Source organism: Narcine bancroftii, chromosome 2, assembly GCF_036971445.1.
Source record: "Narcine bancroftii isolate sNarBan1 chromosome 2, sNarBan1.hap1, whole genome shotgun sequence".
In the NCBI taxonomy this organism is placed as follows: Eukaryota; Metazoa; Chordata; class Chondrichthyes; order Torpediniformes; family Narcinidae; genus Narcine; species Narcine bancroftii.
In genome coordinates, this window is record NC_091470.1 from 341,211,501 (window position 1) to 341,237,827 (window position 26,327).

General features: G+C 38.1%; 1 protein-coding gene across 1 annotated transcript in view; it reads left to right on the forward strand.

Moving 5' to 3' along the window:
- Positions 1-21,524, forward strand: part of tg (thyroglobulin) — a 344,749-nt gene extending 323,225 nt beyond the window's left edge. The window contains exons 47-49 of the mRNA XM_069915700.1: positions 9,249-9,383; positions 10,737-10,930; positions 21,305-21,524. Coding sequence (XP_069771801.1) covers positions 9,249-9,383; positions 10,737-10,930; positions 21,305-21,405 — 430 coding nt within the window. The 3' untranslated portion in view covers positions 21,406-21,524. The remainder of the gene's footprint in view (positions 1-9,248; positions 9,384-10,736; positions 10,931-21,304) is intronic.
- The last annotated feature ends 4,803 nt before the right edge of the window (positions 21,525-26,327 follow it).

The following is a 26,327-nucleotide window of genomic DNA, read 5'->3' on the forward strand; positions in this document are numbered from 1 at the left end:
TTATAAAAAAAAGAAAACCGTTCAAAGTCTTTTCAAGACATACATTTCCAACAGTGTACATTGTTTCTCTGGTTTGCATCGTTGCCACCACTATGGCACCTTGTAGTTACTCGCCCCTCTGTTTGAGGGACTCCACCTCTGTCTGATTCCATCAATACCCAGGAATGGAAGGACTCAAGATTGTGATCCTTCCCCACAAGGCCTTCGAGTTGGCTGCACCAAGCCCCAGTGCGCTGCTCAGCATGTACCCCGGTGAGGCATTCCCTTGCCAACATGTCAGTGTGCTGAAAGAACAAGTTTCTGGCAGACCAACAGGCATCTTTCACTAAATTAATGATCTTCCAGCAGTTCTGAATTTCTGTCTCTGCATGAAGACCCTCCAGTTTTTTTCATTTTCTGTATTCCTGTCTTAACCTTGAAGTGATGTTTGGCAAATGAACACAAGGAAGATGAGAAGTACATCTTATTTCTTTTCATTTTTTTAGCTCTGCACAGAAAGTACGATGTAGTACTGAACAAGTAGAATAATAAATTGTGAACGGAATGTAGATTTCAAATGGTAAACTCCACAGTTCACATTTTCATTCAGATTCCTGCCTCATTTAGTGGCACCACTATTTGGCCCATTTTTTAAGAAGTGCTAAGGGTATACTTACTCCTTGACTGTGGCAAGACTGTCCTGTGAATGCCAGGTCCTACATAGTCAACAAGGGGTAATACTTTGTGAGAGAATCCAATTCAGTTAATTGGGTAAATGTACTCATCATGTATAAAGCTGCATTCTACAGAGCACAAAATTTTAGACTTAATGCCAAATCTGTGCTGAGTTGGCTAATCTTGACCAAGGCAGAAATCCAATTGGGCACAAATAATGGTTATGTTGAAGCCAAAGTACATAAGTTCCAATCCTAGCATAACAATGGAAATATGAATTAAGTTTAAAGATTCTGGTATATTGTTACAAGACTGTTGGTAACTTCTCAATGGGTTCACTTGTGTCTTTTGGGGAACATAGCTTTTCATCGTTACCACAGAAAAGAGTAGAACTGTAGATACTGCAATCGTGATCAAACCATGAGAGGCTGGAGGGACTCACTGATCAGGTAGCATCAGTGGAGAGAAATGGACCCTCAATGTTTTGGATTGGAACCCTTTTTCAAGGCTCTTCAGGCCATCTTTTTCCTGTCTAATTTACATGAATTCTTCAGCCTTGGATGAGGTTGGGGTCTACATAGGTTTCAGAGGCCTTTAACATGATGTTGCACGAGAAACAGGTTTAAAAAAAGTTGCAGTAGCTGTAATCCAAGATAGATTAGCAAATTGGAATGGAAATTTGTTTATAGCTGATAGGAGGGTAAGAGAGGTTTTCAAATTCAGGATGATTAAAAAATTGTGAGGTCATGCATTTGTGGAGGTGCATTAAGGAAAGGGAGCATAAATAAATAGGGTACTTTGTGAAACATATGGACCTTGGCATATATGTCCACAGATTTTTCTAATTTGCAGAATTAGTGGATAAGGTATTTATGAGTTCTGGTCACCACACTATGGGACAATTGTACTAGAGAAGGTGAACAAGAGATTTACAAGAATGCAGACAGGACTAGAAAATTGTAGCTATGATGGAAACTTGGATAGGCTGGTGTGGTCTTATTTGGAACAGACGAAGCTGAGGAACAAGTTCCCTTAGATTATTAAACTCATGAGACTTCTGAATATTGGTCTATACACAAACAAGATGGCATAGTTTTAAAGTAAGCAGTGGATGAATTAAAAGCAAAATGAGGAAATGGTGTTTGGGAACTCTTTGCCAGAAGGTGTGGAGGATGGAAGTTATCTTACATTTAAAAAGTGTCCTAATGTGTACTTGCTAAGATGAGAACCTGCATAACTCCAGATTGCTTGCTGGAATGTAACATTAAATTAGATAGCTTATTTTTCCCAACCAGCACGGATGTGAGGGGGCACATGGTCTTCTTCTATGTTAACAAATTTTTATGATTCTATGAATCACTATCCACCAGAGTTTTCAGTAGTATAAATTAAAGAAGCAAATATCAATGGCATTAATATCCTTAGACTGTGAAGATTAAAGTACCATCAAGCTCAAACTGCTCTTCAGTTCTGAAAACTGAGGGACGGCCAAGGAAGAAGTAAAAGATGGTGAGAAAACCTTGCAATTTTCCAGCACTTTTCACCGAGTCTCAGTTGCATCTCACGCCTTAAATTATCAACAGGTTTTTTTTAAGGACAAGGTAATGAACTGTAGGCTGCATGCAACAGATGTTTGCTTCTCTCGCGCTCTCTCTCTCTCATATTTCTTTTAAATTTGATTTAAGTTTTGACAATACAACACACTAGAGGCTGATTCCGGCCATTGAAATTCATGCTTCCCAATTAACCTACCAGCACTGTAAATCTTTGGTAGGAGGAAACCTGGCACCCAAGGAAAACCTACGCAGGTCATCACTAACTCCTTACAAACACCAGATTTGAACCTGGATTCATCCCTAGTGCTGTAATAGTGTTGCACTAGCTGTACCATCATTCATACCAAATGAAGCTCCTTCTTGTGCCTGCAAAAGCATCGACCAAATCACATGAAAACAAGAAAATACTTCACTCCTTTTAATGCCTTAACCCTAATGGACTGCTAATGTTAAGATCAGATTTTAAAAGTATTTCATAATCATACAGATCATATAGATAAAGTGTTTAAATATAAGTTATTCCTCATTGGTCTAAACATTTAATGCAAATGATTCCACTTGTAGTGTAGAACTGGTTCTTGACCTCAACTCAACCACCCCAAAATTTGAACATTTCAACAGCACTCTTAAGAGGAAATGGTTGGAGCATTAATACCTCTGGAGCATTTGTTCCTGGCCGTCTCAGCTGCCTCCTCTCAGCACCACTATGTAATGTCATGATGCCTAACCTGACTAAAGGGCTGGGACCTCAAAGGTTTGTTCTTGTATTGGATGTAGCATTCAATAAGATATTCAACTTTAAAATGTTGACAGAATTGACTGCCTACAGATCTTCCTCTACAAAAAATGCAAACCTTTCTTTCCTGGCCAATGTGAGAAATGTAAGAAGCTCTCCTCTTCTTTCTGCTTTGCCTGCACACTAAGCCAACTGAGCCAAAGCGCCAGATAAAAAAGTTTAAGAAGTATAGCAACAAATAGCAAAATAAGCTGAAGTAGATTACGTCAGGATCTCTAATCTTTTTATCACAAACCTTTCAGAATCAGAACTTATTGTCATTCGTACACAAAGTTTGTTGTTTTGTGGCAGCATCTCAGTGCAAACATTTATTTAAACAAAGTTAGTGCAAGAAAAGGTTAAAGTAAGGCAGTGTCTGTGGTTCATTGTTCATTCAGGAATCTGATGGCAGAGGGGAAGAAGCTGTTCCTGTGCCGCTGAGTGCTCGTCTTCTGGTCCAGCATCTCCTTCCCGATGGTAGCAGAGTGAAGAGGGCATGGCCTGGGTGATGGGGGTCCTTGAGGACAGAGGTTGCTTTCTTTCGACACTGCCTCTGAAAGATGTCCTTAATAGGCTGAAGACTAATGTCCACGATGGCACTCGCTGAGTTTACAATTCTCTATAGCCTTTTTCTGTCATGTGCATTGGCATCTCCATGCCAATCAGAATGCTCTCCACAGAACCTGTAGAAGTTTTTGAGCATCTTCGGTGGCATGCCAAATCTCCTTAAACTCCTCACAAAGTATAACCACTGGTGAGCTACTTTCATGATTGCATTGACATGGAGACTCCAGGACAGATTATCCGAGATGTTGACACCAAGGAATTTGACCTTTGTGGTAGAACAAGGGAATCCTGCAGATCAATTAATTAATTGTGAGCAAATTCACTATCTGGAGTGAACCATTCATGTCACAGGTAAATCTCCTTCATGTGCTCGGACTCTTAACCAGAACAGTTCCAGAGCTACTCCAGATGAACATTTTGGTGTTTTGCAAAATTATTTTGGCAAATCAAAGTATTTTTAATGATAAGGGGTCTCCTGGGTTTATAACAGAAGATGTCTCATATGGGAATGGAATCCAGAAAAAGACAATATCATTTTAAAAATAAATAAATCTAAAAGATTAGTGACACGGTTGGCATAGTGTTTAGTGTTCAAATCCCCCGCTGTCTGTAAGGAGTTTGTACATTTTCTTCTTATCTGCATGGGTTTTCCCTGGGTGCTCCAGTTCCCTCCCACTGTTTGGTGTAGGTTAATTGGGTGTAAATTGGGCAGCGCAGACTCGTGGGCCGAACTGGCCTGTTACCATGCTGTATATCTAAATTTAAAATGTAAAAATAATATGGGAAATAATATTCCTGGCAACTTGGCTCTAAAGTTACAATTCATTAATGTGTTCAAAACTGAGATTGATAGACCTGTCAATTTTTTTTCCCCCGATGAACAAATGGAATTTAAGATTAAAGTACTAAAAGAGGAAATGGATGGGATTATATGGTTTTCAAACTGCCTCCTTAAACTTGCATTCTACCTTATGCAATCCTTATGCATAGGTGCTCTGTAATTGGTAAGGGATTGCCTAAGGTGGTATGTGAGTGGAAAGAAAAAATTTGAAAACCACTGTTTTAATCGTATCTAGTTGATTTGTTATGTGCACAGCATCTTAATTCCAAAGGAAATGGACCAATGACAATTTTTCTCAAGCAAAATATTTCAATAGCAATTGGGTCTAGAGCAGTGATTCTCAACCTTCACTTCCCACTCACATACCACTTTAAGCAATCCCTAACTAATCACAGAGCAGGAGGGCAGTTTGAAAACCACTGGTATATGGATCAAAACTCATTTGTTGCAAAGCCACAAATAATAGAGCCATAGAGCATTACAGCACGGAACCAAGCACTTTGGCCCATCTGAACTGCCTCATCTCAATGACCTGCACTTGGATCATAGCCCTCCTGTCAAAATCGAACCTACATCCACTACTTCAGCTGGCAGCTCCTTTTACACTCACACCACTCTGCATGAAGAAGATCCCCCTATGTTCCCTTTAAACTCACTTGGCACGTTCACACAAACAGCAATTAGATAATGATTAGGCTGTTGTGGCCTGCAATTGCAGAGATCAGGCCGGCCCATTGCTTGGCAGCAGACGTGGACAGAGATTGCTAAAGTGACTCCGAGGACAAAAAGCCGGCAGGGGTAGAAGCTGGGGCAGCATCAGACCAACAGCCCTAAAATGGTATTGGTCAAGCTGCCCAGCTAACTCAGCAGAAACAGGCTGGGGAAGAAGGGCATTCATATGCATGGATGTTCCCGCCCCCTATTGTTATTCAGTCAATCAGGAAAAATGGCGGGAATTTGAACAGTATAAAGGCAGACTTTCCAGCCCTAATAAAGGAGTGAGATTAACCTGCCACACTGTCTATGTGTGTGTGTCTATCTGTCTGTTTCTTTGTAGCGGTCAGCTCCAAGGCAACATTTTTGAAGTAATATTGTTGACAGTTAAGTATCATACCCAGGTATCAAGAGATTAAGCTGAAGAAAAGTTCTGTTTTGGCTCTGCCTCTGAGAATACTTTCTTCCTTTTGGATGTTTCTCACTGGCATGTTTCGGTTGGCTGGTATCTAGGAATGGTCACAGACAGCTGCCACAGTTTGTCAACATTAAATCTGACTTTATCAAAAAAGAAATTGTTTCAAATAACAGTGAATATCTAACCCAATGAGTAAGCAACCAGTAAAAGAAAGCCTGAAAAAAATAGAGCAAAGCTCCATAAATATCATTCGAGCTCTGATTTCAACTCGAGCCACTCTTGTTCTGAGGATGGTGAAAGATATTTAAAAATATATGAATAGGATCCATAAATATAGTTAATGAGTATTTACATTGTGAGTTGGAGGGATGTGGTTGGAAATGAGGCCTCTAAAGAATGATGAACTTGTGCTAAAGTACTATATGTTCAAATCGTAAAGTTAACTCCCCTAACAAAATAAATGATTCAACCATGCATTGGTCACATAAGTACTTTACTTGATTCTGCTGCACAGATCCAACCATGGCAGATTTGTTATATTTCAAACCTATATTTATATCTTTCACATGAGGAAGGAGAGGAAATGTGCCTATGCTTTGAGGGCAAGGGGATAGTGAGAGATTGTGAAAAGGTACACAAAATCAGGATAATAATTGTCAAGGGTTGGGACCAGTGTGTGCTGCTTTTGGCCATCAAGGCCTGCAAGGAGTTATAGTGTCAGGGATGAAAACCCAGAGGGTTGGGTCTTTAGAAACTGAGATGTTCATGAGTGGAGTGGTGATCACGGGCTGACCAGGTGAGAGAGGAACTGTTCGGAGCAAGATCTTGAAGGGCCATTGGGAAGTAATGTTGGGTATTATGGCTGTATGAAAGATGTACATTAATAATGCCTGTTTCAAAGAAAATGGCGGCACAGTTAGCATAGCGGTCACTGCAATGTTGTTACGCTGCCAGCGACCGACGTTCGAATAAGGCGCCGTCTGTAAGGATCTTTTATATTCTCCCCATGTCTGTCTGGGTTTCCTCCAGGTGCCCCAGTTTCCTCCCACCCTTCAAAAATGTACTGGGGGTATAGATCAATCCGGTGTAATTTGCAGTATGGGCTCTTGGGCCAAAAGGTCCTGTTACCATGCTGGACTGAATGCCTAAATTTTAAAAAATTGAAAAATAATAGACACATGTTAGATTTAAACAAGAAAATCTGCAGATACTGTGGTCTGGTGCAACAAGTGTCGAAGAAACTCAGCAGGTCACGCAGCATCCATAGGAAATAAAAGGCAATCATGGTTTTGGGCCCGAGCCCTTTGTCAGGTATCAGGAAAAATAGGTCAAGGACCTGTAAGTCTAACAAAGAGGGCTCAGTTGTCCCAAGATTGCCAAAGGATGGTCACTCGCTGGCCAGTTACTCCAAAAGAAGCAGAGATCCAGAAGTGTTGGCTAAATTCCCAAAATAATGAAAAGATTAAGAAAATTGCATTTCCTCTGAGAGAGAAAAAAATATTTTCAATTGTATTGTACAATTAGAGTCATACACTTGAAATTTTGGGCATTCTGTTGGCTCCATTAAAGGAGCCACCACAGTGAGCCAGAAATAGGCAAACTGTCTGAATGATACTTGTCTTTCTGGAAGTTAGTTTTGGGAATTTTAACTCTATCAATATCATGTTAACTTTGATCAATAAAATGGGAGTGTGTTAATTGGGGAAGGACTAATTATGATGGTTTAGACTGGAACTTGGGAGAGTAAATTGGGAACATGTGTTCTTGGTGAAATACATAGCAAAAAATATGAATGGCAGGGTTTTAGATAGCTTTGTCCCACTCAGACAAGAGAAAGATGGTAGGGTAAAGCAACCATTAGTCAAGAGGAAGAAGGAAACCTGGGATTCTGGGATTGCATTGACATTGCCCAGGAAGATCAGTTTGTTCCCTCAGCAATGTGAGCAAGAGTTTTTCCCAAGTTCAGAGTAGAAGTCTTCCTTATCCACATCCAGCATTGGGATGTATGTGCTGGATGACCATAGCTTGCTGGTTCTGCATTAGAGTGAAGCATAGATTACCCAGAAGGAGAGGGGAAATATTGTAAGAATGTTCCCAAAGCCCTCTTAAACATTCCAACGGATATTGTGGGACCCCGCCTCCCCCCACCCCCCACCCCACCATTGCTCAAAACTGAGAAGAGGCATAAAAATATAGAAAATGGGAGCAGGAGTAGACCATTTGGGGCTGCTCCATCTTTCAATAAGACCATGGATAATTCTCCATCAATGCCACACTCCTTCTTCCTTCCCATTCCCATTGATTCCCTCTGTGTATAAGTAACTGTCTGTCTCTTCTTAAATACATTCAGTGATTCATTCTTCATTGCTTTCTGTGGTTCATCACCCTCTGAATGAAGAAAACTTCTCCTCATTTCTGTTCTAAATGTATTACCCCAAATACTGAGACTATGATGCTTGATTCTAGCCATTACAACCCAGGGAAATATCTATAGCTCTGTTAGAATGTTTTATGGCAAGTTTCATTTTGCTAGGTTCTAATGAATATCGATCAAGCCAACAGAATTTCTCCTCAGATGACAGTCTCACCATCCCAGGAATCATTCTGGAGATGGTATTCAGGGTGATTTTAAAAACCTCAAGTCCAGAAGCAAGCAGAAGCTCAGTATGATCACTAAAAGGTATGTACCATTACATATCCCATCAAAAACATTATGATCCACCTGCGATGGTCCATAAATCTCTTGTGGGCTTCAGGAACTATTGATCTGGAATGCTACCAAGTCTTCCTTGACCCCAAGAGATAGTCTAAGACAAAAAAAAAAGTCCTATTTTGATTCAAAATGGTAAATGAAACTTTGGTCAGAATGGACTGCCTTGGAAGGTCTTGGACATCATTTAACCAAAATACCGTCATAATCACATGCCCCAGAGAAAGGAAGACATTGTTGAGGCCATGAGTTGAGAACTGTAGTCTTTAGGGGATGTGAATGTGCCAAGGTATTCAGTTGTGTATTTAAATCTTGAGTCAGTCCCTGTTAAAAATTGGGCAGGCTCACAGCTCCAGCAATCTGAGCTCAATCTTAATAACACAGGACAGGCCTTTCAGCCCTCAATGTTATGCCAACCTCAAAAGTAACTCTCTATTTTTCTTTGATTCATGTGCCTGTCTAAGTGTCTCAAATTAACCTCCAATAATGGCTGCCTGAAGTTTTCCTGTTCTTCTTGTGACTGTGTGGGCTTGCTCCGGGTGTGGTTCAATGACCTTGTTTCCATGCTTCGAAATGCTATGATTCTATATTCAAAAGTTTAAGAAGGTTCTGTGAGTGTGATGGATAAATGATAAATCTGATGCAATTGATTGCTTTTTTTTTGACAATTGTGGGTCTGGCATGTTATGTTGCTATTTGCCTTGCCCGAATCCTTAATGTGTATCATGTGTCCCCCCAGTGCTGCCAATACTACAGTAGAGTTTGTGAATTAGTCAGCTCCTTCTCCCTTTATGTTGGGTTTCTGTGTACATCCAATGAATAATTCAAGATTGTCAATGCCATCCTGATTGTTCACTGCTCAGAAATTCATCTTGCACAATAATGAGGTGTTTCTTGTTCCTTCTTGCAGACTCAAAGTACCAATGTAAGTTGATGTCACCCCCCAAATAGTATTCAATGCAGAGACTACTTTGAATCACTACTCATGGAAGTATATTCTCTTCCTGTTTCAGTGCAAGTCTTTCCTCAGAAGTGCAGTTCATTTTCGGGTTGCCACTCCACCCCGAATCAGAGCAAGTGTTCACAGTGCAGGAGCAAAGATTGTCACTCAGCATCATCCAGTACATTGCTAACTTTGTTAAATCAGGGTAAGTCGTGATTTCTCATATCTCAACACTGCTCCTGGGATAAATGCTATAAGAGGAGTAAAGGGGACCACAAATAGAGAAAAAGATGCAAAGGTCTTGAAAAAATTAGAGGGAAAGGCCAAGGAAGAGACAGTATGAAGTCATGATAGTTTCCACAAAAAGTTATTAGCGTTCATTTAAATGACTTCGAAATGATCCTTTACAATATTACCATCCAACAAGTGAGGCATTCCTATTATGTTCTTTCTCTTTTACATTTGCGGCAAATCAGGCAAATTTTGAATTCCTCTTCAAAACTATCCTTTTCATGCTTTTTCTACACTTGATCTTAGCCAAAAGCTCTCTGGTCTGAATTGTCTTAAGAGGCTATTATGATAATTTTACTGAATAAAGATTATTTTTATTTCCTTAAACTGTGTAACTGAAATTTAGAGTATCCTGGTCTCGGGAACATCCTTTAATTTAACTGTGCTATGAATTGAAAGGCTTGTCTTTATGTATCTCCTACATTTTTTCAATACAGTAAATCACCTGTTATCCGAATTCACGCAACTGACGTGCCTCAAGCAACTGGCAAAAAAAATTGCAGAAAATAAATAGATTAAAAAGTACGGAAATTTTAAATTGGCTCGCCTCGCCGTTAGTTCGCCAATCACGCAACAAGCAATCTCAATCAACCGGAAAATTCACTTAACCAGCATCTACCAATCCCCATAGGTGCTGATACCAGGGGTTTTATTGTATATAACTCCATTTTATTAAGTCAACCACTAAAACCCATCTTAGTGACTAAGTTTTGGTCTTCTGCCCTAAAATCTCCTTACATGGTTCAGAGACTAATTTTGTAATTTCTTTGGAATATTTTTCCCAATTAAAGGCATCAGATAAAACCAATTGTTATTTATTGCTGCTGTTACATTTTCTTTAAAATTTAACCTGCATGCAATTCCAGTCACTTTTCTAACCCTTAAGAAACAATACATTGTAATGGAAACTGCCATTGCAAATTTGGCTGTCTCTAATTACCAGTAGTGAAGCAGTGAAGCCCCAATTTGATGTGGCATACAGTAGTTCAGAAAGGCTCTTCCTTTTGACTTCACATATGATCCACGAAGAGACTGAGCCATATATAATGATGATCTTAAAGCACAATCAGTCAGTTCAAGCAATCCATTTTTCCTTAAAACCCATATTACTTTAGTATTATCCATTCGGCATGCATGTTATTTAATCAACATTTCCAAGAGGAAATGTTATGATCCATTTTGTGGACAAGGATCTGAAGTTCAGCCTCTTAACCTTGTGTTCTATCCTTTAAATGATTTATTTTCTAATTTTGCTTTTATCTTTCAGCAACCCTAACTACCCCTTCGCCTTCTCCAGAAACTCAGTCGATGAGACTCTGCCAATCTGGCTCAGCTTTTTTGACAACACGGAGGGCAATAACTACAAAGAATTTGCAATTCCCCTGAAAAATAAAAGTGGATTGAAGGCACCAGAGTGCTCATTCTGGTCGGACTATGTTCCAATGCTCCAGGCATCCTCAGGTGAATACAAATGAGAGATCAGAAATTCCAGATCTGAAATCAAAGCCTTGTCATTTTAATTCCATTATTTTTACAGAATCCTTCCAATCTCCCAGTCATTCTGTGCATGCTCCCAATTCCATACCAATGTGATTCAATGAGAGTGTGTGTAAAGAACTCTCCAAACATCACCCTTGTTGAATGGTCTTCACTGTTCACTTGACAGATTGCTTTTCTCCTGACATGGGCTAGATGAGGTCAGGAGCTCACCAAGAGTGAAGTAGCATTCTTCCATTTTGCACTTTTCCCATTCGCATTGAATCACATTTGGTCACCACTCGCTGGCTTCCATACTGGTAGTAGTTCACATGAAGCTGCATGTGCATGGATCTGATCCCAGAGAAATCGATCACATGGTTAAGAAAGTTAATTCTTTCCAATGATAAGGGTTGATCTTTTGTTTCAGTTCAGATATAGCTTCTGTGCCCTCCATAATGTTTGGGACAAAGACACTATTTTTCCCTGTGCTCCACAGTTTTAAATTTGTAATCAAATTTAAGTGTTCATTCCAGATTTAATTCAAGATTTTTTAAAATATCAACAGACAGCATTGTAACAGGCCAATTTGACCCTACAAGTCCATGACATCCAACTTACACTGTATTAACCTACACTCTAGTACGTTTTGAAGAGTGGGAGGAAACCAGGGCCCCTGGAAAACCTAGGCAGATACGAGGATAACATACTGTGACAGAGTATCTCGAGGAGGTTTGGGAGGAATTGCTAGAGCAGCTTGCACACACACATTTCAAAACACAGAATTTTTGCAGGACTTTTGCAGAGTGCTTTTTGCAGAAAGAGCAACCAAGGTGCAGAATCCAGCTGGCCTGGGAGAGCATGTGATCTTTGTAGCCAGAAGCAGAACGGTTTTGCTCTCAGAGAGGGAGGGTGTGAAACAGAGTGAGAGGAGACAGAAATCAGTTCCAGAGGGACAAGCTGGCAAACTTTGAAAGGCTGCCTGGTCAAAGGAGAAGACTGGCGGTCTGAAAGGTGACCTGAAAGAAAGAGGATCATCTGGAGAACCCTGAAGGGGGCACATTTTGTCAGCAAGATTGATTGAGAAGGAATCAGTTGCGAATGTCCTGGAAAAGGAATCTCTCTCTGAAAACCAGCAAGAACTCTCCTGAGTGGTAACCACTGGCCTGTTAAGCACAAAAGACTGGTGAACTTTATTAATGCTAACTTCTGTGCACAGTACAAGAATTGCCTGCAACCAGTGAGATTGGACTGTGATCTAAAGAACTTTTCTAATCTTAAATATACATTACACATACCTGCACTTAGTATTAGAGGGGGGATTAAGTAGGTTAAGTAATAAGTTAAAGTTTAATTCTGTTTTCTTGTTCAAATATAATTAAAAACTACTTTTGTTTAAGTAACCCTGTGTTGTGGTGCATATCTATTGCTGCTGGTTTTGGGGGTCCTCTGGACTCCGTAACAGTACAAACGCCTTACAGACTGTGCAGATCCAAACCTAGGTCTAGTCCCAATTGCTGGCACTGTAAATAGGTTGTGCTAAACCACTACATCAACCATGCTGTCCACTTAGCTGTATACCTTTTGGATTGACTATACAAAAATTATACATAGTCCCCTTATTTAAGTCCCCATAACTTTTTGGACATTTGGTTTCACAAATGTTTGTGAGTACTCCAGCATGTTTAATTGCTTCATTTTGCAGGTATAAAAAAAGCTAGGTTTTCTTCTAAGCTTTTGATCACCATTTGAGTCTGTTGTTGTCATTTGTCAACATGAGGACCAGAGTTGAACCAATGAAAGTCAAAGAAGCCATTTTGAGGCTGAAAAACAAAAATAAAACACTAAGAGACATTATCCAAATCTTAGGATTACCAAAACGAACCATTTAGAACATCATTAAGAAGAAAGAGCATACTGGTGAGCTTAGTATCGCAAGAACTAGTATTACAAGGAAATGTCCACTGTTGATGACATTATGATGAATTCTCATCATAATGTAGAAAAATCCCCAAACACATGTCTGACAGATCAGAAACACTCTTCAGGGGGCAGGTGTGGATATATCAATGACTACTGTCTGCAAATTTAAATCTGTGGAGCACAGGGGCAAATAAAGGAAAAAAATTATCTTTGTCCAGGCATTATGGAGGGGTCTGTATAAAAGCTGTAGTTTTGTTGATCACTCCTGAAGAAGAAGCATCTGTCTTGAGATCTATTTCCTCCCATTAGTGTGTAATGTGTGAACAGATGCAGGATAAGTGCAGAATTAGGCTAAATCAGGAAGTCAATATTGGCTGTACAGTCTACTCCATGAAACATATAAATCCACCACCCAGTACAGGTGGTTCAGCCCACAGTGTTATGTCGATCTAATAACCTACTCTAAACACTGCCTGGAATTTCTCCACTGCGTAACCCTCAATTTTTCTCATTTCCATGTGCCTTAAAAGTCTCTCTGTGTGAACAGACCCATGCAAAACACCACTGGTCACCAGTCAATGGCATGAGTTATCTACAACCACCCTCTGCTTTCTCCCCTTCTTCCATCGGGAACCTTATCAAATGTCTTACTGAAATCCATATACGCTTTACTTTCTCTCTGCTTCCATCAATTTGCATCCTCCAAGAATTTAATCAGACTCATGAGTCGTGACCTTCCCCTAACCAAGCGATACTGACTATCCCTAATCATATTATGCCTCTTTAAATGCTTGTAAATCTTGCTTCTCAATATTTTCTCCAATACCTTGTCCACCACTGAGGTGAGCCTCACCTGTCTCTAATTTCCTTGGTTGCCTCTACTCCTTTTCTTGAACAAGGGAACAAAATTTGCAACCCTCTAGTCCAAGTGATGGCACAAAGAACATCACCAGCACCTCAGCTTCCCACAGCAGTCTTGGATAAATCTCATCTGGTCATGAGACATGACCAGATGAATATGTTAACTAACCATATTTTTTCAAAAGCTCTCACACACCCTCTTTCTTAATGCTAACATGCTCAAGTGTTTCAGTCCGCTTTATGCTATCTTTACAATTGCCAACATTTTTTTCTGGTGAATACTGAAGCAAAGTATACATTGAGGACCCACATTTTTTTTTTTGAAATTTTATTTATTAAATCATGATGAATATATTGAAACATACAATTAATGATTAAAACTTAGAAACAATTTTTAAAAATACATATTATATTTTGAAACTAACCCCCTACAACCCCATAAATTCATCCAATCATCCTGATAAGTCTACCTAAATCTTTCACCCATTTCCATCTAGATTTATGTAAATCCAACTTAAGCATTTTTTTCTGTAATAAAGCATATATCTCAGATATAAATCCTTTTCTTATCACCTTCAGTAGGTAAAATTTCAAATTTGGACCATCTAGGTAAAAGTAAAGTATGCCCAAAATTATCCCACAATAAAGCTTTAATTTGAGAATAAGAAAAAAAGAGTATTTGAAGATGTATCATATTTCTCTTTTATTCTTTAAAAAGAAAATATCATGCTTCATTACAATCTTGCACCAATTTAATACCCTTTTTGATCCCATATCTTCAAAAGTTGATTATTAAGTGTGAAGGGGAAAAGCTTATTTTAATAAATGGAGTTTTACCTGAAATCTTACCTTGAGTACCTATAACTTCATTTTTATACCATAAATCCATTAAATGTTTCAAAACATTATAACTACTCAATCACTTAGAATTCCATCTATAAATAAACTGAATCATCCTCACCAATTTGAGATAATTCAATATTAGCCCATATCAAGTTTATCTATTTCAAACATCCTATAAATAAATTTCAATTGTGCTGCATCATAATAATTTTGAAAATTATGGAATTTCAGACCTCCTATTTCATATTTCCAAGTTAATTTCTGTAATGATACCCTTACCATTTTATCCTCCCATAAAAATTTACTCACCAAGGCATTTAAATACTTTTTTAAAAATTTGAGGAATCTTACAAGTAATAGATTGAAATAATTAAATTTGAGGAAAAATGTTCATTTTAATACAATTAACTCTTCCTATTAATGTAAAATTGGTAAATCTTTCCATAGATTCAAATCATGTTTAATTTTAGACAATAACGGCAAATAATTTAATTCATATAAATGACTATAATTACAATCTACGTTAACACCTACATACTTAATCTGATTCGACCATTTGAATTTCACAATGTGCCTATAAGAAAAATAATCCATTTCAGCTAATGACATAATCTCACTCTTTTCCCAATTAATTTTATAACCTGATATCTCACTATACTGTTATCATGTATACATATATCATGTAAACACCTCAAATAATTCTGAGTTTCTGTTAAATACAACAAAACATCATCTGCAAACAAATTAATTTTAAATTCATCAGATTTCACCTTAATACCTTTAATATTACTATCTTGTCTAATCACCAGATCCAAAGGTTCAATAATTAATGCAAATAGAGCTGGTGACAAAGGACAGTCTTGTCTAGTCAATCTGGTGAATATAAAAGGTAAAGATAACTGTCCATTTGTCACAATTCTTAGCAGTAGGACTTCTATACAAAGCCTTAATCCAACCCCAATTAAAAATGATCAAATTTAAATTTCTCTTAAACTTTAAATAAAAAACAATCAAAGGCCTTTTCTGCATCCAACAAAATAACCATTGGTAGGTTGGATCCCTCCAGAGAAGTGTTAATTAAAGAAATCAACTTCACAATATTATCTGCCGAATAACAAAATTTTAATAAAACCTGCTTGGTATAAATGAATTAAATCTGGTAAATATTTAGCCAACCCATTAGCTAGAATCTTCACTGCTATTTTATAATCAACATTTAATAATGAAATTGGTCTATACGACCCAGCTTTCAATGGGTCCCTATCTTTCTTAAGAATAACTGTAATAATTGCCTTAGAAAAAGAATCCATTAAAGAATGAACCTCTGTGGTCTGTTTCAATACTTTCATCAATAATGGAATTAATAAATACTGGAAGTTTTTATAAATTTCAGAAGTAAAACCATCATCCCCTGGAGACTTCCTATTTGGCATGGATCAAAGTGCATCTATTACTTCTTTAGCAATAAAAGAAACATCCAAATCTTTAACATTCTAACTACTCAAAACAGGTAAATCCAGATCATATAAAAAAAATTATCAATTTTAACCTCATCCTCCACTACATCAGAAGTATACAATTTTTCATAAAATTTTCTAAACACTTCATTAATTTCCTGAGGTTTATATGTAATCATTGATTCATCCCTAGTAGCATTTATTGTTACAGAAACTTGTTCCATTTTTAACTGCCAAACTAATACTTTATGAGCTCTTTCCTCTAATTCATAATATCTTTGTCTAGTTCTCTGTAATAACTTCTCAAATTTATGTAATGAATTATATCATAACTTCATATTAGTTAAACATATTTTCTTAACTTTCATTGAATTTTGCTCTCTTTTTCTAAAATCTCTATCTCCTTCTCTAATTTAGTTACATCAGCTACATGTTGTTTCTTAATTTTAGCAGTAAAACTAATAATTTGTCTCCTCAGATATGCTTTTAAAGCATCCCATAAAACAAATTTACTATTAACTGAATTCACATTTATTTTCAAAAACTGTATTTGATCTCTTATAAAATTACAAAATTCTACATTTTTCAACAACAAAGAATTAAATCTCCATCAATATGTATTATCAATTCTCTCTGAACAAGGACAAGTTATCAATAACAAAGAAAGATCAAACAAAATCCTACTCTTAAATTCAGCTTTCAATACATGGCCTTGCAATTGTTCTGATACCAAAAATAAATCTATTCTAGAATAAGAATCATATGGAAATGAATAAAACGAAAAATCTTTCACATTAGGATTTAACCTCCTCCATATATCTACTAAATGTCTCTCATCAATTATTTAGCCATTTTAGTCCTAATCACTGTTTTTGGAGATTTATCTAATAATGGATTAAAATAACAATTAAAATCACTTCCTACCATAATGTTTTTGTATGCTTGATTTAAATTGAGAAAAGAATCCAACATAAATTTTTCATCCTCTATATGAGGAACATAAATATTCATTAAAGTCCAAGACTCAGAAAAAAATTTTACAATTAACGATCAAAAGTCTATCAACTGACTCAATAACTGATTCCAATTTATAAGATTATTTTTTATTGATCAAAATAGCTACTCCTCTCGATTTCAAATTAAATGTAGAAGCTATAACTTGTCCAACCCAATCTCTTTTCATTTTCTGATGTTTCTTCTCAGTCAAATGTGTTTCTTGCAAAAAAACAACATCAACCTTCAATTTTTTTAATATACGCTGATATTATTTTCCTCTTAATTGGATTATTAAGCCCATTATTATTAAAAGTAGATTTAAATTAGCCATCATTGCAATTCATTTCAAAATCTACCTTACCACACATGATGAAACTCCTCTCCATGGCAACTGCACAAAAAAGACTAAATAATCAAAAGAAAAAGAAAAAAAAAACATTAAAAAAAACTAAAAAAAACAATAATATCGTACTACTGGATTACCCCCTCGATTATGAGTGACCAATGCCACAAAGAGGCCAACAACTTCAGAAGGATCAGTAGTGAAACCACCCACTGAACAGAACAAAATATAATAATCAACAAGTCATTTCAAGTATGATATGCTTCTTCCAGATCTCTATTAACCTGATCATCGTCGATCTCAATATCAATCAACTGCTGAGATTTCTTCTCTTGCCTCCATTCTTCCCATTCTGAACTGTTGCAGGCTATTGAGAAAAACTTTCTTGACTTTTCATCTCTTTATTATCTGGTAGAGAATTAGCGAATTCAGCACCATCACTAAAGAACTGAGATTGAAAGTCTCCATAAAAAACTAAGTACAGTAGGATATCAAAAAGCAAATTTGTATCCTTCCACAAAAAAGCTTTGACAGAATTAAATTATTTACGGTGTTTAATAAGATCTTAACTCAAATCAGCATAAAAGAAAACTATTATTCTTAACTACCAAGGGACCTTGATTACTTCTCGTATTTTGAACCGCAACTCTTAAGATCAATTCTCTATCTTGATTGCGTAAATATCTAATCAGGATAGAACCTGGAAAATATTCTTTCCCCAAAGCTTCAGGACTCCACTTCTGAAAGAATTCAACTGGATCCAGGCCTTCAAAATCTTCTGGAAGACCAATAATTTTAACATTATTCCTTCGACTTTGATTCTCCAACACATCAATTTTCCTCAATAAATAATTTCTCTGAATTTCTCAACCAGTGAATGAATCCTCCATCTGACCCATCTTTTCTTTACATTGTTCCACATCATCCTTACAGACATGAAAATCTTCCTCAAACTTCTTAAATTTATCTTGTACCTTATCCACCATTTTGACACACTTTGCCACACCCATCATAATAGATGATATCTCTCCCATCATATCAGTAAGTTGTTCCTTCATAGCTGAAAAACCTTGACCCATCTGAGTTGACAAATTTTCTATCTGTTTAGATATATCAACTTGACTTAGTGGGTCTGAATAATAAGGTCAGATTTAAACTTTGCTGAAATCTGTTTGGATATGGACCTACCCTTATATATAACAGTCTCTTCCTCCTCCGTACCTGGATAGATTTCTTCTACTTCCTATCCCCCTCCAATGTCGTCTTCTTCCTCCTCCATTGATGTAGATGGCATTTCAGCCCGACTGCTGGTTCGGATCCCCCCCTCCCGTCAGTCCAGCAGCTCAGGCTGAACTCAATATAATGAGAAACTTCACGCAGTTGCTCCTCATAATCTGGAGGAGGATGTCTTCAGGCTCCGGCACCATCTTCTGCAACGCTGCGTGAAGTTGGCACCGGAGTCAAGTGAGTCTTACCCAGGGACTGCCATTGCGGTCTTGTGTGAGCAGGAATCTACTCCGTAGGGTCCACTTCAAAGGTAGGCCCAAGCTCTTCCGTACTTGATAACCGTTTAGAAGTCTTTTTTTAAACTGCTTGTACTTTTGTTTTCCTCGCAGTTGCTTTCAACAATATATACAATATTTTCTAAAAAGTTACAAAAACTTTAAAAAAGAGATTTTTAATAGTTTTGCCAGGGGAGGTGTTTTTCCACATCTTCTCCCTACATCATCACGCCACACCCCCTGCTACATTTTAATTTTAGAACTTGTTTATCTTTATGAATGTTCATGGAAAGTAGCTCTGCATATTATGAGTCAATAACTGCAACAAAGAATGAGCAAGCTGAAGATATCCAGCAGGAAAGAGACAAAAAATAAGGTAATCATTTGATCCATGTGAATATTTAGTAGCTGAAATGGATCAGAGTTGAGCATAATTCCTGAGCATAATTTCATTCCTTCAAAAAGACAACTCTTTTCAGTTTCCGACACCTCCTGATGAAAATATGTACCAAATGATTTTAAACATGTTCTTTTTTTAAGGGTTTTAACAAATGTCAGATTACAAAAGATCTGGAATGCTTAGGGAGCAAACAGTTTCCTTTTGTTCACTCTGAGTTAGATGGATAAAGCAAAGAATGTTCATTCTCAAATTTTCAGGGGCTTCACAGTTTTGGCAAAAAAACGAATGGATCAGGTTGCTTGCTCACCTTTCCTCACACTAGCCTTTACTGTTCTTTGTTGTCTCGGATTCAAGCCGCGAGATGTTTCAATGAGCGAAAACGCTGCAACTTTCACGTGATTGCTGAACATGAATACCAACAGCCTATTCAGAGTTAATTGGTATCACTCCTAAATCCAATCAATTCTTTCAAAATTAGATTTTTTTTGTTGCTGTCTGATTCGTACATCTTTATTAGTCACAGGATCAGAGATTTCCAAAGGAAGCTGTTCAAGTAGGTCATGAGGCACAATGCATAAATGTGCTGGAGAAACTCAGCAGGTCACACAACAACTATTCAAGCTTTGGGAAGGTTATCTTTTACTTCCCATGATGCTGCATGACCAGCTAAATTTCTCCAGTATGTTTGTGCATTGCATTTGACCCCAGTAGATTTCTTTGTTTAGGTCATGTGGTCCTTTGTCAGCTTTAGTACCGGTACATGTAGAGATGGTGTTCCTACATTAGGAAATTCATGTCAAGGAGGAAGTATGAAACAATCTCCTTTAGAGGATATTGGAAGAAATGAACACTGATTCATTCAACTTCCAATTGAACAATTTTCTTTTTTTAAAAAAATAATATTCTGCAATCAGCCTCTGAATAATATGAGATATGGCCTGGTAAGAGCAAGCAAACTTGACAAGCAACAGGTGACCTTGAGCCACAAGTTCACAAAGATTTCCATCACATTTGGCATTCTGGTTCTGCTACAGATTTATTGATAAAAGTTCATTCTGTTCCTGTTGTGCTGTTAGTCCACTGGTAGGGCAAACAGTGAACCAGATTAATCTTTCTCATTAACTAAAGTTGGCCAAGTCTTGTGCTTTCACTAACTTTAAAAGTAATTTAAATATTTAGGCCAAAATTTCACACATTATGCTTCTAGATAGTCAAATCAAGTTTTGAGTCCCAACTTTAAGATTGTAATAGATGTAGCTTTTTATAGGGGCTACTTCCCAACCAATTGCTAAAAAAAAGATGCTGAAAATTGTGAGGCAGAATTTATGTCATGGAAATTTGAAGATGGCTGATGAAAGGAATAAACTAAATAGCCTATTCTAATTCTTTACCTGGACCCAATTTGTGCAAAGTGTGATTTGGAGCATTGGCTCTTCCTGTAAGCACTGACTATATTTGCAAGTATGTTTGTATGTACAGAATGTGCCCCTCCAAAAAGGGGTATGTTTAAAATTAGCCATTTTCAAAGTTGAAAATTTAAAATTTCTAAGTAGCATGGCATATGCCTTCCTGCTCACATTATATATTTGGATTTAATTGCACAATACATCACCAAAATTACATTGAATTATTAAACCACTGGAAGTCATATGCCATGCCGCTTACAAATTTTAAATTTTCAACTTTGAGTTATTATCGCTATGACCAGTGAAAATGGCCAATCTTGTCCAATCTAATTACTCTTCATACTTAGACCATTAACTATATACTGCCACCTAGACTGTGCCTTTAGGATGGCATGGTCAGCTTAGCGGTTGGCATAGCGCCTTTACAGTGCCAGCAATTGGGACTGGACCTGGGTTCAAATCCCACGTTGTTTCTAAGGAGTTTGTATATTCTCCAGGGTCTCCGATTTACTCCCAACGTTCAAAAATGTACCAGGGTGTAGGTTAATGGGGTGTAAAATGGGCAGCACAGACTCGTACTCTAATCCTGTAGGTCTAACATAAATTTAATCCATATTTTGTATTTCAGGTAATGACATTGAGAGTAAGATAAGTGAAGATCAACATGAGCCAATGCTCTCATCACCAGTCACACAAAGACAACCACCACCATCAAACAAAGCTTATTAATGAACATGTAGTCCTCCCCTAACCAAAGAATTCAAACACTTATTCTGATTTATGCTGAAACAAAACTAATATAATACAGGAAAGAACAATAAATAGTGAAATAAAACATTTATTACAAATTTGTGGTTCCTGTGTGGTTCCTTCATGAAGCATCAGAATTGATCTAATTTATATTATTAACAAGTGAACAAATTCACGATTGAGTTTTTCTGAAAAAGAGTCATAATTTCACAATTCAAGTCGTCTCGACAAAATTTGTTTGCGGCACTATCAAGGAAAACAAGGAAGAGGTTCCCTTTGGAGTCATCATGTCTGTGAATACTAACAACTCCTCCAATGCCACCCACCTCCTGCACTTCCACAACCTCTGTGCTGCACATAATTCTAACCAGTCCAGTGGTGAACCCAAGCTCAAGGCATCCAAATCAGCTTCCTCGGCCCCTGGTTCTGAACCTACATAGCAATTAAGAAGCTGTTAGAGTCCAAGGTCCTTTAGGAGCCCTGTTAACCATCAGTACCCGCACAATTCCTTGATATATTACCTGGTTCCTGGAAGCTGATTGCCAGCAACCCACAGACTGTTATGAAGGCTTCAGCACTTGGCTGGCCTGTGGCTGTTGTTTCCTACTGTGTGGGATCCTCTCCCAGGCTTCTCTTCGATGGGGGTGGGGGGGGTGGGGTGAAGGAGTCCTCCTGCCCTGGTGCCCTGCGCCACTCCGCTGCTCCCCTGGATCCCACAACACTCATGGTCTAGGCTGCTGAGCATGAGTGCTGGACTTCATGGATCTCAATGGTAAAAATCACCACTGGCCCTGTTTTACAGGCAGCTTAAACCTGTATATGGACATCAGATAGGGCTGTCAAGCTGGAGATGGACCCTCCAGAGTTGTAAAATGATATATTTTGTAAGTTTAATACATTTAGTACATTTATAAGAGCAGCGCAGTTAGCAGAGTGCTATTACAGTGCCATTGGCCTGGGTTCAAATCCGACACTCTCTGGAGTGAGTTTGAATGTTCTCCCTGTATCCATGTAGGTTTTGTCCAGGTGATCCCATTTCCTCCCACATTCCAAAGATATAGAAGGTTGGTAAGTTGTTTGGTCACATGGGTATAGTTGGGAGGCAAGGGATCGTTCCCCAAGAGCATTGCTCTTGTTCCAGATCTACGTATTCCTGCTCTCTTCGAGTACTCAGGCTTCAGATGTCATTATCCCTCTGGCAGTGGTCACTGTCTCTGATTGGAAAAGTAGTGCAATATAGGCCAGATGAAGATGAAGTTTCTTTGAGCGATTATAAAGAGTCATCAAGGAATCAACTGTGTCCAGAATGAGCAGTATTTCTTAAGGAACCATTAAAGGCTGCATCTCCTGGTTGAACGCAAGAGTTCCCATTACTCAGTTCTGCTCAATCTATTCCTCCCAGTTATAGATCAGCCATTCACTCTACTCCCTTTTCTTCTCTACTGATTGCTGTATTTACTGCAGGTCATTTCTCCTCTCCAGAATGGCTCTCAATTCACATGCATCTCCTCCAACCTCATCTGTTGGATTCGGTGCACTTGACGTGGCCTCGCCCTCATTTGCAAGATCAGTGCACATTAGGCGAGTGCTTGCTGAGCATTTAAGCTCTGTCTGACATGGTTATCTTGAGCTTGTGGTTTCACATCATGTCAAATTCCCTTGTAAAAGTCCAAGGCAATTAGCCAAATGAAATCAGAAAATTCCCTCTCTGATACTATTAGACAATCAAAATCTAGGAGAACCAAAGCACTTTTTTATTTCTCATAGCTTTTGCTGGGCTTGTTACCATTTTCTCTGCCTCTAGGACTTGGGATTTGATTACTCTCCACTGCATTAGACAAATAGCCATTATACATAGGTAAGTGTTGCCAGTAAATTCTAGATTTTAAGTGCAAACTGTGTCATAGTCAAGTTGGGAGAAGTTTTTAATTTTTTTTCACTTTTATTTATTTTTATTTGCACTACAGAAGCCAATTTCCCCCATTTAAAACCATGCCATCCAATTGAACCAAATTAGCATACAACTCCATGCATTTTAGAGGGTAGGAGGAAACCCACACAGACATGGGGAGCACAACCTCTTTACAGACAGCAAGAGATTCGAAACTGAGTCACTGGTACTGTAATAGAATTTCACTAACCACATGCTAACTAACTGTGCTGCCCATGTTGGAAGTGTGTCAGGTGTACAACCAGACCACCTCACTAAACATCAAGGATTACATGCATTATATGAGGTTGGGGCTGCATAATATATATTTAATTCCAAAATATTACTGATAAATGTACAGAATCTTCCAAAGGCCAGAACATTCAAATTAATAAGCCGACATCCTGGACTTTATGTTCCATTAACATAAAATGGAAGGTCAAAAGAAGGACCAGTAAGAACATAGGTTTGGGGAGTTGACTGAGAAAAGTTGATTGTTGAAAAATATATCAGAACTCTATTCCAGTCCTCTTTATTTCAGTGGAGTTGACAGGATATCCTCCAATTGAGATCATTTTGAAATTAATTACACAATACATAGATAAAATGGGTTCAGAGGGTCAAGGGCCAACCATAGGCAGGTGGGATTAATGTTCGTGGGACATTTTCACAATGTAGGCAAGTTGAGCCAAAGGGCCTGCTTCCATGCTGTATGACTCTATAACTCTCTATGACTCAAAGCTCAAAGCTTTCTTCATTTTGATTAGATGAGTGTAGATATATGAAATATGTATCAGATGTCATTAGTCAGCACTAAGTACAGTGAAAGGATAGGGATTATTGGAAATGTGTGTAAAGACAATAAAGCAATAAGTTGGAGATGTCATGAGGCTGCTTTGGCAGGCAAGGTAAAAATAAATCCAAAGGGTTTCTACGGGTACATTAAAAGAAAAAGAATAGTGAGGGAAAAAATTAGGCCCCTTGAGGATCAGAGGGTAGGCTATGTAAAAATTCAGAAGAGATGGGGGAAAATTTAAATGATTTTGTTTTCTTCAGTATTCACTAAAGAAAAGAATATTGAGCCAGGTGAAATGGCTAAATCTGGTAGTGAGGTCATAGATAATATACAGATTAATGAGGAGGTAGTACTGGGAATTTTAAAGAGAATAAAAGTGAATAAATCTCTGGGTCTTGACAAGATATTCCCTAGGAACCTGAAGGAGGTTAGTGTTCAAATAGTGGGGGCTCTGACAGAAATATTTAAAATATTATTAGCTACGGGGGAAGTGCCGGAGGATTGTGGGGGTGGGGGGGGGGGTGCTTCATGTTGTTCTGCTGTTTAACAAAAGCTACAAAAGTAAACCTGGTAATTATAGGCCTCTGGTTCTGACATTGGAAGTGGAAAAATTAATAGAGAGTGTTGCTAGAGATGGTATATACAACACAGTTTTGTACATGGTAGATCATATTTAATAAATCATAGAGTTTTTCAAGGAGGTTACTAAGAAGGTGGATGAGGGAAAGGCTATAGATGTTACCTATATGGACTTTCGTAAGGTCTTTGACAAGGTTCTGCATAAGAGGTTAGTTAGGAAGGTTCAATTATTAGGTATTAATGTTGAAGTAGTGAAATGAATTTAACAATGGTTGAATGGGAGATGCCAGAGTGTAGTGGTGGAAAATTGTTTGTCAAATTGGAGGCCAGTGACTAGTGGTGTGCCACAGGGATCGGTACTGGGTCCATTGTTGTTTGTCATATATATTCATGATCTGGATGATAGGGTGGTAAATCGAATTAGTAAGTATGCAATTGATATGAAATTGGTGGTGTTGTGGACAGTGAAGAAGTTTATCAAAGCTTGCAGTGGGATATAGGCCAGTTAGAAGAGTGGGCTGAAAGATGGCAGATGGAGTTTAATACTGATAAATGTGAGGTGCAACATTTTGGTAGGACTCATCAGCAAAGTAATTCACATTAAATAATAGGTAATTGAGGAGTGCAATAAAACAAAGGGATTTAAGAATTCTGGAACATAAATCTCAGAAAGTGGTGTCACATATAAATAGGCTGGTGAAGAAAGCATGTTGACCTTCATACATCAGAATATTGAATACAGGAGTTGGGATGTCATGTTGAAGTTGTATAAGGCATCGGTGAGGCCAAATTGGGTATACTGTGTGCAATTTTGGTCACCAAATTACAGGAAGGATATAAACAGAATAGAGAGAATGCAGTGGAGATTTACAAGAATGTTGCCTGGGTTTCAGCGTTTGAGTTACAGGGAAAGGTTGAGCAGGCTGGGTCTTTATTCCATCGAGCGTAGAGGTTGAGGGGTGATTTGATAGAGGCATTTAAAATTATGAGGGGGGACAGATAGAGTCAATGAATACAGGCTTTTTCCATTGAGAGTGGGGGAGATTCAAACACGAGGACATGGATTGAGATTGAAGGGGGAAACGTTTAGAGGAAACATGAGGGGGGAATTTCTTCACTCAGATGGTATTGGGATGTTGGAATGAGCTTCTGGCCAAAGTTGTAGATGTGGGTTTAATTTTAATATTTAAGGAAAAGTTGGATAGGTAAATGGACAAGAGAGGTGTGGAGGGTTATGAGCTGGGTGTGAGTCAATGGGACTAGGTAGGATCAAATGTTTGGCATGGACTAGAAGGGCTGAACTGGCCTGTTTCTGTGCTGTAATTGTTATAAGGTATATATGATATGGATGCTATTTGTTTGGAAACTGCTGAGATGGAATATAAGGTTCTGTTCCTCTAATTTGCAGGCCTTGGACATACATGTCAGTGAGGCAATGATGTGGAATTAAAATGGCTGGCCACTGGGAGGTCCTTGTTGTTGCATCATATGGTACTCAATGAAATGATTTCCCAGTCTGTGTCCAGTCTCTCTGATGTAGAGAAGGCCGCATTGGGAACACTGGATGCAGTAGATGACCCCTGCAGATGCACGAAT